This window comes from Cannabis sativa, chromosome 5 (genome assembly GCF_029168945.1).
Source record: "Cannabis sativa cultivar Pink pepper isolate KNU-18-1 chromosome 5, ASM2916894v1, whole genome shotgun sequence".
Classification (NCBI taxonomy): Eukaryota; Viridiplantae; Streptophyta; class Magnoliopsida; order Rosales; family Cannabaceae; genus Cannabis; species Cannabis sativa.
In genome coordinates, this window is record NC_083605.1 from 17,908,251 (window position 1) to 17,922,450 (window position 14,200).

Genomic DNA, 14,200 nt, shown 5'->3' on the forward strand with positions numbered 1-14,200 from the left:
GATGCATAGTCCATGCATCCAACCTGAGCTTTACTTTAACCAATGCTCTAGAAAGAACATAGCACTTCTCCAAATGCAAGTAAACTCTGTTGTAGATTATCATATCAGTAAAACCCTATGTCTGATAAATCTAGGAAACTTTATTCACATAGTCATGTTTACTTTCCAATGTGTTGACGGCACAATAAACTGGATCAAGTATGTGAAAAGGGTTTCAGATGAATTTATACATTATGTACATATAATCATGAAATAAATCATGTGAACCATGCAACATTAAATGTTATTTCTGATCTATATTAATAATTAAATCTGATTATATTGAAATGAGTTTTATTTAGGGCATAAAACCCAACAATCAAGGGCTAGAGATCTGAATGGAAGGAGTCATTATATTTCGCTGCAACCAATGTAAGGTTTTCTTAAACCCTTATGTGTTTATTTCATTGTTTTAGAATTCATATTAGGATGTTAATGAAACATACATGGTAGTAAATCTAGATCTTGGTAAAATATTTCCAACAGTAATGTTACTGTGGTGCTTTAGGGTTATTCTCGTAGTCATATTGATGTTATGGTGTTCTTGTTGGGTTTTATGCCCTAAATAAAACTCATTACAATCTGATTAGTTATCAATTTAGAAGTGAATTATGATTACATGTATGTTACATGTTTATGGTTTAATACATATACTTAATATATGCACAAAATCAGTTAAATCCAGAACATATAGTTATTCACAATTACAGTATCGTCAATACAGTGGAATGTGATTGTGATTATATGACACAAAAGATTTGGTCCCTGTTCATCAGTGTTTTGGATTTACACTGATGTGATAATCAGCGATGAAGTATACTTACACTTGGTGTAAGTGTTATGTTCTTTCCAGAACATTGGCAAAGTATACTGGTTTCGAATGCATGGAGTATGCATTGGACTGGACCGATATTGAACTTGGTTAAAGATATTGTAAACTTACCGTTGTATCTTTCCAAGTCAATGTCAGAAGTTGATCTTAGATTAAGAGAATCTAAATCCTGATATGCTTAGGCTCAATCTCAGGAGTGCTATTCTTGTTCTTTGATTTATTAGTTAAAGCCTGCTTTGAGTCAGGATAATACATATATTTTGGGAACATGATAGCATAACTGAATGGGAGTGCTAAACATAAATATGGAAATCTATAGCTTCTACTGGTGTATAGAAGTAAAGTGATGATTCCTTTTGAGCTTAGTTAAATAGAAGTAAATGGATGAGCTCTTGTTTCAGTGACTATATATTAGATCACTAAAACATCATTTACAGTTAACTAAGTGTTCAAATGGGCAAAATACATTGAGGGGTGTAAACGGTAAATTGGTCCCGTCTCGATGTAAATCATCTATATAGAGGATCTCTAAATCACATTAAGATTATAACAATGGTTAAATGAGATAGCATATTGATATCGTGAAACATATGATATGCTCTATATAAGTCTGAGAGTGCAATTCCAAGTTCTAAGAGTGGATTCAACGAGGAATTAATAAGTTAAGGATTTACTTGGTAAATCGGTTCAACTTATTGGAAGCTCAGAATATAGATCCATGGTCCCCATTGTAGTTGAGACTATACTGTTTGTAAGACTCTATAATTGATTTATGATTAATCAATTATAATTCTAAAAGTTAGACTATGTCTAATTTGTGAATTCTCACAGTTTAGGGATGAAATTGTAAATAAGAGGGTTTCTAGGTTTAATTATTAATTATGAGACTTTGCATGTCTGAATTAATAATTAATTTTAAATGGCAATATTATTTAATAATCTATTTTAGTTATTAAATAATTAGTTTTGGCATTTAAATGATTAGAATTGGAAAAATGGCATTTTTGGAGAAATAGAAATAAAATTGAGGAAACTGCAAAATCCATGTGAGGCCCATTCACACCATGGCCGGCCACATCATTGCTTTTTCCCAATTATTATTTTCAATTTAATTTGTCATTTAATTGCTAATCAAAGCCTAGCCTAAATAGGAAAGTGGTGAATCACACTAAATAAGGCAGTTATTCAATTAAACAGTAAAAGAGGAAACTGTTTATTTGGAAAGTTGTGATCTTCCCTTTTCCTATTTATAGCAGCCCCCTCTCCTCTCTTTGTATGCATGTGCTAGCTTGAGAAAACTTTGCTTTGCAAAGTGTGTCACACGAAATCAAGAGAGAAAAACAAGAGAGAAATTTCGAAATCCCTAGTGAGAGAGAAGTGCCCACACACATCATTCAGTTTCTCATCATAGTTTGGAAGACTGTGAAGGATCACATCCAACTGAAAGAAATTTCGGGCTCAGATCTTGATTATACTCTGCTACAGACAGGAATCAAGGGTTAGAGATCTGAGTGGAAGGAGACATTAATTCCGCTGCAATCACTGTAAGTTATTCTTAACTTTTTATGTGTTTAGTTCATCGTTTTAGAAGTTCAATATTAGGTTGTTAAATCAACATACTTGCAAATAGATCTAAGATCCTGGATAAATATAATACCAACAACTGGTATGAGAGCCATGGTAATTGATTTCCTTGCAAGAAATTTGGACTTAAAACGATTTGTTTGTGATTTGGATGGTTTCATGATGTGTCATATTGATGTTTGATTGATGTTTGTGAATTCTGGGAAAAATAATTGATTGTCTGTATCTGGAATTATTTTTATTGGATAGTTTGGAAAATTCTAAGCACTTTACTTTTTTACAGAACTCGATTTCGATTTAATTTGAATTAGTTATGAATTTTTGAAAATCGGGAAAAACCTAGGTGGTGAGCACCTTCCCTACGCGCGCGGAAATCATGCGCAGGGGTGCTTGCGCCCAGATTTCTGGGCTGTGTCTCCCCTCCCACGCGCGCGGACAGCATGCTTCCGTACCACCTGCTATTTTCTTCGTTTTCTTCGATTTTTCATGCTATTTCATGGAATTAAATTCCGATTTTTTGTGTAGTTTTGTATGTTGATTTTTGTTTTTCAAATTTCAAATCTAATTATCAGAAATAAATTAATTTTAATTTTAAAATTAATTTTAGATATTAGTGCAATTTGATTTTGAAAATAGAAAAAAAATCATGTTTTGCTTACCCTTTTCTTATTTCCTTTAAAATTTGATTATTTTATTTTTTTTAAGGTCAGATATTAATTTTTTTTGGTAACTTGACCTTAATTAAAATAAGATCATAATAATCATGATAATTTTAAAAGAGGAAATAAGGTATTTTTGTTAACTTTTAAATTTTGTTATTTTTCAATTAAATTAAATTGTAAAATAAGAAAAGGGTATGTATTTACCATTTTTTATTTTATTATTTGATTTATTAAATAGCATGAAATTTAAAAGGAAAGTTAGCAATTTATTTTTGAAATGACATTTAGGTTACCCAAAACCTAATTTTTCAAAATGGTAGGTTTAATTTTAATTTTATTTTTCGAAATACAGATTTAAAATTAAATAAATCATACATCCAACTATCCAGATCTAACCTTGTTGCAGGAGTATGTGTTTTAGATTGTTTGTAAGTTTTTCTAAAACCTATTATTACTTGATCTAAATTGCCAGGGTTAACTTGTTGACAGATCAAATGATCTGATTTTAACCCATGGTTCAATTGATGATAGATCAAGTAGATAATTTGTAACAGGTAAATTTTACAAACTTCTTTCATCTGTGTATGACCTAGTAACATGATAGGATCCATCCAAATCTGTGTGCCTGTGTGAGCCTATATGTTTAATTTCTATTATAGATACATATAGGTTGTTGTTGCTAAATAAAATGTCATAGCCTGATAGATTTTATTTAGGCTCATTTAGTTAATGGGCCTATTCAATTAATAACAGTTGTTCATTTTAAGGTTAAATTCCTCTCTTTTGGGCCTTGTGTGAGAGTTGGGAGCCTTAGAAGTGGGTGCGACATACTGGACCCAGCCCCCCCTCACATGAACAACCCCAATTGTGAAGGCCCATTTGCTTGATTTGGATAACTGTGCTAGGTTAATTATATTAGTTTGACCTAATAAAATTGAATAGCAACATAATTAATTTCTTCGAAATTAATTTAAGAAAAACATAGTTTAATGAATTTCATTTCTAGATAAACTATTTGTATTTTTCTTGTATTTAATTAAATAAAGAATTTTAACTAACTAGATTCTTTCTGAAACTTACTTTTATTATTTCATTAAATATTCTTATTTAAGTTATGAATTAGTAATTACTAATTTTTATAATAACTTAAATTTGAATATATTTTGATAATAATATTAAGCTGAGGAATTCTAGGAATTAGTTATTGAAGATTCTTAGAAGATATTATTTTAAGTTGGTTTTAAACTTAAAAAGGGAATATCTTTAAATTAGGTAGTTACCACCTAATTTTGATATTTAATTAAATGATGTTTGGAAAATTTTAAGTTTGTAAATTATAGATTCTTTCTATAATAACTTAAATCAGATATTTTCCAGATCTTGAAAAGATACTTAGTAGAATTGAGATATTTTCTAGATAGTTATTTCCATACTAATTATTATTTCTAATCTAGGAAAATATCATTGATTGTGAAATTAATTGGTTAATAATTAATTTTGGTACAATTCAATTAAGGATATTTTTCCTTGTATTAAATTGGAAATTAATGATTAAGCCTTCTCTATACTTAATTATTTGTTTCCTGAATTTAATACATTTAATTAAATTGAAAATTAAATGTCTAAGTTGATTTTCATAATGATACTTAGATATTGTTATTTTCATGATATTTAATTAAATAAGAAAATTATTTTAAGTTGGGTATTTCCATAACAACTTAAATTTGAATAATTTTCATAATATATTCTATTTATTTTATTAATCATTTTTCAAAATAGCATTTAATTATGCAAGATGATTTTGAATTTATCTTGAAAGATAGATTGAAGTTGTAAATTAATTATTTTAATTAATTTTGAATCAACTTAAATCAATGATCTTTTCATTTAATGATTAATTTAAAATAAAGGAACTGAAATATATTATTAGAAATTGGATTAATTAGTCAAGAAAATCTAGATAGATAATATTTTTGCTTGAGGTATTTTTTCTAAGTAAAGTTTGATTTATTTTAAATGTATTTCAAAAATTGTGTATTTTTGGAAATACAATATATATATTTGTAGAAATTTTAATTTGAGTTGCAAATTAATTTAAATTAATACAACTTAAATTAAGTAATTTTCTTAATATTTGTTGGAAAATTAACACTAAGATGGAAATAATTCATTTTATTTTCTTAACCATCTAAGTTTAATTTTACAAATATTAAATTAAATTTTATTTAAATTCTATTCTAAATTTAAAATTTAATAAATATATATATAGATTTAAAATAAATAAATAATAGAAGAAAATACAATTTAAATAATGAGCTTTATTATTTTGAGATATTCGATCTCCATTGTTGGTTTTACATAGCTATTGTTTTAGTGAGTAATCCTCCCTAATGGAGGAACGTTCATTAGCAAGTTAGCGCCGTTTAATCTCGAAAGATAAGTATGTTTGTAAGTGTTTTATATTGGTATTAATCACCCTAATGGTGGGTACTGTATAAGACTTACAAACATATGAAACAATGGTAGAAGCTCATGAAATAAGAATGACCTTGACTCTCGCCTAAACGGGACAACGTCGGATTCTCTTTTCGATCGAATAAAAGGTTGCTAGAATGTTTGCTATTCTAGATGAGCTGACAACTCTATTCAATGAATGATAGCTTTGACTCTCGCCTAAACGGGACACTGATATCAGTTTGTTGAAAACCTTGGAAATTATTTAGGTTTGAATTTTTTTTGTATTTTCTCTAGTCATTCCTACTTGCTGTATGCTGATAATTTCTAAATGAGATTTTGTGATAAACCATAACTGATATCTATGTATTATCTTGTAGTATCCTGAATTGAAATGTCAAATCCCATGTTGTCACTCTTAACTGAAAATAAGCTAAATGGGTCTAACTTCCCAAAGTGGAGAGAGAACATTCATATTGCTCTCATAGGTGAAAGTGCCTCGTTTGTGTTGACTGAGCCGTCCCCTGAGCAGCCAAGTGACAATGCAACCAAAGCTGTAAAAGAGAAGTTCGAGCGTTGGCATAATGCTAACAATAAAGCTCGTTACTTCATGCTTTCCAGCATGGTTGACACCTTGAAAACAAGGTTTGCAAACACTGTCACGGCTGCAGAAATCATGACGCAGTTAACTGAGCTATTCGGTATGGCATCTATTCAGTCTCGTTTTGACGCGACTAAGAAATTCATCAACACACGGATGGAACCCCATCAGAATGTGCGTGATCACCTTCTCCAGATGGCTAGTTATTTCCAGGAAGCCCAGAATCATGGTGCTGAAATGGATCAGACTACTCAAGTGAGTCTCATCTTGAATAGCCTGACTCCAGATTTTCTGCCCTACACATCAAATTATGTCATGAATAAGAAGGAACAAGACTTTCATACTTTAGTCAATGACCTTCAGACATATGAAAATTTGATTGGAGGTCCCAAGAAAAGAGGGAATAAACCTCAGAATTCTGGAAATGGTACTAAGACAAGAAGTCCTGAAGCACTTGTTGCTTCTACTTCCAAATCCAATCATAAGAAGAAGTGGAAAAATGCCAAGAAGCGAGCTCAAGCTGCGAATGCAGCTAGGAACAAAAATGCTGGAGCTTCTGGCAATACACAAAAAGGAAAATGTTTCTACTGCAATGAGAAAGGCCATTGGAAATCCCAATGTCCTAAGTATCTCGCAAAGAAACAAGGTATTTTCTTTATAAACTGATGTGTTTTTAGTGAATTATTATCCTTTTGGATTATTAATTCTGGACTACTAACCCTGTTTATTATTCTTCTTATAGCTAAAGCTTCTTAAACTCGGGTGCTGTCTTAACGAGTTGGATTAGAAAGCTGGATTGTGGATGGAGATTGTCTACAATAAAGAAGAAGCTCTTTCATTTGAATTAATTGTTTAGTTTTTTAAACAATTTGGATTTCAAGTTTGGGATCTTAATTCCTTGTTTGGTTCTCATAAATATTGCAAACTTTTTTTTTGGTTTATAATAAAATATCTTTTTCAATTATATTGCAATTTATGAGTTGAGCTTCAGTTCTTTATTTTATCTATTACCGATTATTATATTTATTATGTTTGAATGTGTATGTGTTTTTATTATTGATGCAAATTCAAAAGGTATTTAAACTCTTTAAAGAGTTATTACTACATAAACACTAGAAGTTTTTTCTATGTTTATGAATAATTGTTAGTTCCAAAAACAATTATTTGAGAATTTTTTTAATAAAAAGATCTTTTGATCTGATAGGGGTGGAGAAAAGTTAAGAATAATATGTAGTTCAAACGATTTTTTATATCTAATGAACTCTGGATTATATTCAACTCCACAGACTCTCTATCACACTTAGAGATTTACATCCTTTAGGGGTGGACCATAATCTCTATAAACTTAGGGGTGGACTTTATTCTACAGTACCCTTTGTGACACATAATTTTAAATATGGAAATAATATAATAAATTAGCTATTTAAATCCTTGATCTTGATTATATGTTCCAGTTTAGATTTACTGTTGTAATAGTTATTGATACCATTAAAGTTCTTTGATAATGTTTCACATTACCTTGGTTGAGTGGGAGAATATTAAAATTCTTTACCCATCTTCGTTTGGTTGATAATTGTGATAGGAACTTAAGAACACCTCTGATAAAAACAAGTCTAACCATTCACATGGATAGAAATAACTTATCAGAATTATGAGAGTAAGATAGAAGAATTCTTGCATAGTCTATTCGAAAGACTGATTCAAGATGTCTATTTCTCATAACATTTTATGGTATCTTGATTTGATTGCTTAAATCTCTAGCAAGTATTTTTCACTTCAAATACTAGACTGCTATGTTGTTGACCTAATCTTAAAGAAACTTACAGTTTCAGCTTAAGATAATAAGTCACAATGAGATGTTCCCAGAAACAATAGTAAAAGGTTAAAAGTTTCTAACCAGACCTCTGCTATTGAGTGGGAGCCATCTGAGATGTAATCAAATGGGGAACATTAAGGGACAATCAAGAAAGATTTACAAAAGTGACGTATATGTTATTGAGGAACTATGCATTAGTGATCCTGATATGCACACCGACTCATTGTGAGATGGTGGTTACTCTGGGGGTGGAGGAATCATTATAGAAGAGTGTTAAAACCCATCTATAATAATTCAAGCTTCATCGGAGAAGATATAACTTTGTAAATTCAAAATTACCAAAAAGTTATTTTACTGAAGAAAATTCTACACTGCATTATCTCAATTCCAAATTTTAAAATTTGAGAGACATGTCTTCTGGTTGTTCAGATGTACTTAATGGGCAATAAGGATTTCAGTATCCCTTGATGAGTAAAGCATAAATTAGGGAGGTTTCATGTGTCTCATGAACCTGGTTCCAGATAAATGGGTGGATTCAAATATACTACACTTGATCAGAGGATCAAGACAAAAGATTGATTGTAATGCACAACTTGTTTTATGTTAGTGCAAGTGGGAGTTTGTTGGGTTTTATGCCCTAAATAAAACTCATTACAATCTGATTAGTTATCAATTTAGAAGTGAATTATGATTACATGTATGTTACATGTTTATGGTTTAATACATATACTTAATATATGCACAAAATCAGTTAAATCCAGAACATATAGTTATTCACAATTACAGTATCGTCAATACAGTGGAATGTGATTGTGATTATATGATTCAAAAGATTTGGTCCCTGTTCATCAGTGTTTTGGATTTACACTGATGTGATAATCAGCGATGAAGTATACTTACACTTGGTGTAAGTGTTATGTTCTTTCCAGAACATTGGCAAAGTATACTGGTTTCGAATGCATGGAGTATGCATTGGACTGGACCGATATTGAACTTGGTTAAAGATATTGTAAACTTACCGTTGTATCTTTCCAAGTCAATGTCAGAAGTTGATCTTAGATTAAGAGAATCTAAATCCTGATATGCTTAGGCTCAATCTCAGGAGTGCTATTCTTGTTCTTTGATTTATTAGTTAAAGCCTGCTTTGAGTCAGGATAATACATATATTTTGGGAACATGATAGCATAACTGAATGGGAGTGCTAAACATAAATATGGAAATCTATAGCTTCTACTGGTGTATAGAAGTAAAGTGATGATTCCTTTTGAGCTTAGTTAAATAGAAGTAAATGGATGAGCTCTTGTTTCAGTGACTATATATTAGATCACTAAAACATCATTTACAGGTAACTAAGTGTTCAAATGGGAAAAATACATTGAGGGGTGTAAACGGTAAATTGGTCCCGTCTCGATGTAAATCATCTATATAGAGGATCTCTAAATCACATTAAGATTATAACAATGATTATATGAGATAGTATATTGATATCGTGAAACATATGATATGCTCTATATAAGTCTGAGAGTGCAATTCCAAGTTCTAAGAGTGGATTCAACGAGGAATTAATAAGTTAAGGATTTACTTAGTAAATCGGTTCAATTTATTGGAAGCTCAGAATATAGATCCATGGTCCCCATTCTAGTTGAGACTATACTGTTTGTCAGACTCTATAATTGATTTATGATTAATCAATTATAATTTTAAAAGTTAGACTATGTCTAATTTGTGAATTCTCACAGTTTAGGGATGAAATTGTAAATAAGAGGGTTTCTAGGTTTAATTATTAATTATGAGACTTTGCATGTCTGAATTAATAATTAATTTTCAATGGCAATATTATTTAATAATCTATTTTAGTTATTAAATAATTAGTTTTGACATTTAAATGATTAGAATTGGAAAAATGGCATTTTTGGAGAGATAGAAATAAAATTGAGGAAACTGCAAAATCCATGTGAGGCCCATTCCCACCATGGCCGGCCACATCATTGCTTTTTCCCAATTAATATTTTCAATTTAATTTGCCATTTAATTGCTAATCAAAGCCTAGCCTAAATAGGAAAGTGGTGAATCACACTAAATAAGGCAGTTATTCAATTACACAGTAAAAGAGGAAACTGTTTATTTGGAAAGTTGTGATCTTCCCTTTTCCTATTTATAGCAGCCCCCTCTCCTCTCTTTGTATGCATGTGCTAGCTTGAGAAAACTTTGCTTTGCAAAGTATGTCACACGAAATCAAGAGAGAAAAACAAGAGAGAAATTTCGAAATCCCTAGTGAGAGAGAAGTGCCCACACACATCATTCAGTTTCTCATCATAGTTTGGAAGACTGTGAAGGATCACATCCAACTGAAGAACTTTCGGGCTCAGATCTTGATTATACTCTGCTACAGACAGGAATCAAGGGTTAGAGATCTGAGTGGAAGGAGACATTAATTCCGTTGCAATCACTGTAAGTTATTCTTAACTTTTATGTGTTTAGTTCATCGTTTTAGAAGTTCAATATTAGGTTGTTAAATCAACATACTTGCAAATAGATCTAAGATCATGGATAAATGTAATTCCAACAGTTCTCACATGGTAATTTATGGTGGCGTTATACTGGGTTTTATGGCTAATCAGAGGCGCACCTTAGGTCCCAGTTTTGGTGTCTTCTTGAGCGGTTGGCTGATGGGTAATCTGGCCCCTCGTTTGGGGGTGGGGATTTTAATGAGATTCTTTTCTCCTATGAGAAAAGTGGTGGTTCGGTCCGTGCTCAGAGTCTTATGAATGGTTTTTGTAATGCTTTGGCAAAATGTGGTCTTCCTGATATGGGTTATGAAGGAGCTCGTTTCACGTGGTGTAATAAGCACACGAATGGCTCTTTCTTGCAAGAACGTCTGGATCGCATGGTGTGTTCTAGTAGCTGGCATTCAATGTTTCTGAATTCTTATGTGTCGCACCTGAAGCTCTGGGGGTCGGACCATAGACCTCTCTTGACTTGTATCCTCCGTGCTTGTGAATCTAGGAGACGGCCTAAGCAAAAAGGCCGGTTTCACTTTGAAATGGCTTGAGCGAATGATCCTGGTTGGCGGGAAATTATTGCTGATCTCTGGGGGTCATCTGAGTCAACTGATATTGGTGGTGTGCAATAGAAGATTAAGGGTGTTTCGGGAGTTCATGGTATGGTTTTTAAGAGGACACGCGAGGCTATCCGCAAGAAGAAGAAGGAGTTACAGGTGCTTGAATCTAACTTAAATGATAGTAATTGGTTGTATTGCAAGAAACTGGAAAAAGAGCTTGACGTTCTGCTCTACAAAGACGAAAAGTACTGGTTCTCTCATGCTAAGAACTCTTGGTTGAAATTGGGTGACAAAAACTCAGCTTTTTTTCATCAAAGTGCTACTCATCGTAAAAAGAAAAATGTTATTGGTGGCATTTTTGATAAGAATAATGTTTGGGTTGAGTCGCCCCGTGGCATCGCTGCAGTGTTTGTGATGGAATTATTTTTACCAGGAACTTAGATCTACTCACAAGTATGTTATTTACCATCCTAAATATGAACTCTCTAAAACGATAATAAACACATATAAAGTTAAGAAAACCTTATATTGGTTGCAGCGGAATAATATGTCTCCTTCCACTCAGATCTCTAACCCTTGTACCCTTTCTGTTGCATAGTATTGTCTAGATCTGAGCCCGAATTTCCTTCTCTTGGATTTGGATCCTTCACAATCTTCCAAACGATGATTGAGGTACTGTTTGTTGTGTGTGGGCACTACTCTTTTCACTAGGGTATTCGAAATTGGAAGAGCAAGACAAGAGAAAAGGGGTTTGGCTATAGAGAGAAAAGGGAAGGCTCAACTTTTTGAAAAAGAGGCAGTTTCCTGAATTGCTAAACAATTGCTTAACTGCTTGATTTGGTGTGAGCCATCACTTTCTATTTATAGACAACTGCTAGGTTTAGGTGTTGGAAATATTTTACCAGGATCTAGATTTACTACCATGTATGTTTCATTAACATCCTAATATGAATTCTAAAACAATGAAATAAACACATATAAAGTTTAGGAAACCTTACATTGGGTGCAGCGGAATATAATGACTCCTTCCATTCAGATATCTAGCCCTTGATTCCTTTCTGTAGCAGAACATAATCAAGATCTGAACCTGGATCTCTTTCTCTCCTTCCTTGATGCTGATTCTCCTTCTTGTTGGTTAGATTCTACACAATCTTTCACACTATGATTGAGATACCACTTGATGTGTGTGGGCACTACTCTATCACTTAGGCATCGAAACAAAGAAGAATAAGAAAGAGAGAGAGAGGTGGCAGCTCAGGAATTTTCTCTGAAAGGAATGAGATGCAATTGTCATACTTTCCTGAAGCCATTACTTTTTATTTATAGAATACCACATAGGGTTAGGGTTGAATCACTTGCCATTAAAATAATGAAAACATTAAATGATAAAAGCTATGCATGTGGCCGGCCATAGCATATGGAAATGGGCCTCACTTTTTCAACTTTCCTGTTTTATCATTTCTGTATCCCATTTTCTCAAAATTGCCAGTTTTCAAATTCAACCATTTAAATGTCAATTTTAACTATTTAATAACTATAAATAGTTACTAAATAATATTGTCATTTATTATATTTATTAATTAGACTAACCAAAGTCTCTTAATTAACAAATATACCCTATAAACTCTTTCTTTATAGTTTCGCCCTTGATAAGTGATAAATTTACAAATAGACATAGTCTAATTTGAGAATTATAATTGATTAATTAAAACCAATTAACTGAGTCTTACAAGCAGTATGGTCTCAACTAGTATGGGGACCATGGGCCTATATAACCGAGCTTCCACTAAGTCGAACCGAATTTATCAAGTAAATTCCCTAACTTATTAATTCCTTATTGAATCCACACTTAGAACTTGAAATTGCACTCTCAGTCATATAGAACGCTCTATATGTTCTACGATATAGATACGGTATTAGTTATCCATTGTTATAATCCTAATTTGATCAATGACCCTCTAATAGATGATCTACATTAAATAGGCACTAAATTACCGTTACACCCTTCAATGTATTTTATCCTTAAAACACTTAGCTCCGTATAAATGATATTTCATCGAAGTGAAATGAGATCTCCACCATTTATCTCTGTTTAGCCAAGCTCGTAGGATATCATCGTTTCACTTTTAAATTCCTATAGAAGTTATAGACTCCATATTTATGTTAGCGCTTCCACTCAATTATACTATCATGTTCCCAAAATGTACGTATCACCCTGACCTCAAAGTAGGCTTAACTAACAAATCAATGAACATGTATAATACTCTTGAGAGTGAACCTAACCATATCAGGATTAAGATCATTTGATCTAGGATCAACAAGTGATATTGAATTGAATAGATATTACGGTTAATTTTAATAAATCTAATCAAAGTTCAATATCGGTCCCTTCCGATGTATACTCCATACATCCGATACTGGTAAACTTTGCCAATGCCCTGGAAAGGACATAACACTTATCCAAGGTGTAAGAATACCTATCGCTGATTATCATGCCAGTCTAAATCCAGTGAACTGACAAATCAGGGAATAAACTTTCGAAAATATATTTAAGATTATATTCCACTTTGCTGACAACACTATAATCATTAACAAATTCATATGTTCTCGACTTAAATAGAATTCATACATTATATGCATATAATCATGAAATAAATCATGTGAACCATGCAACATAAAAATGTTATTTCTGATCTTTATTATTAAGTAAATGAGATTATATTGAAATGAGTTTTATTTAGGGCATAAAACCCAACAAACTCCCTCTTGCACTAATATCAAAATGTGCATTTCAAATAATCTCAACACCTTGATATACAAATCAAGTGTAGTAGTAGTATACTCCTCGTAATAGGATCTGACAGGTTGAATTAACCACAACCTTTTCTCCACCAGTATTCTTCCTTAATCACAAAATCCTTGATATTGTGAAATTCCTCTCTATATGTCTACTCTCTTGGGATACTGGATTCTATACTTTTGGCAACTACTTTTTGTTTATTCAGGAAGTAACACTAGTAGTTAAGAAATGTTGAAACGATGCCACAAATGTATAGAACTTTCCTTAGACTGAATAAGTACCTTTCCTGTATCTTTAACATTCAGTCTCTCTCTAGTAGACTAAGAGATTTCAAATAGGTTTTTACACTTC

The 14,200-nt window shown here is 31.9% G+C and overlaps 1 protein-coding gene across 1 annotated transcript in view; it reads left to right on the forward strand.

Annotated features, from left to right (window-relative positions):
• Nucleotides 1-10,752: 10,752 nt before the first annotated feature.
• The window catches only part of LOC133038189 (uncharacterized), a 32,471-nt gene continuing 29,023 nt past the window's right edge, over nt 10,753-14,200 (forward strand). The window contains exons 1-2 of the mRNA XM_061116273.1: nt 10,753-10,878; nt 11,122-11,440. Coding sequence (XP_060972256.1) covers nt 10,753-10,878; nt 11,122-11,440 — 445 coding nt within the window. The remainder of the gene's footprint in view (nt 10,879-11,121; nt 11,441-14,200) is intronic.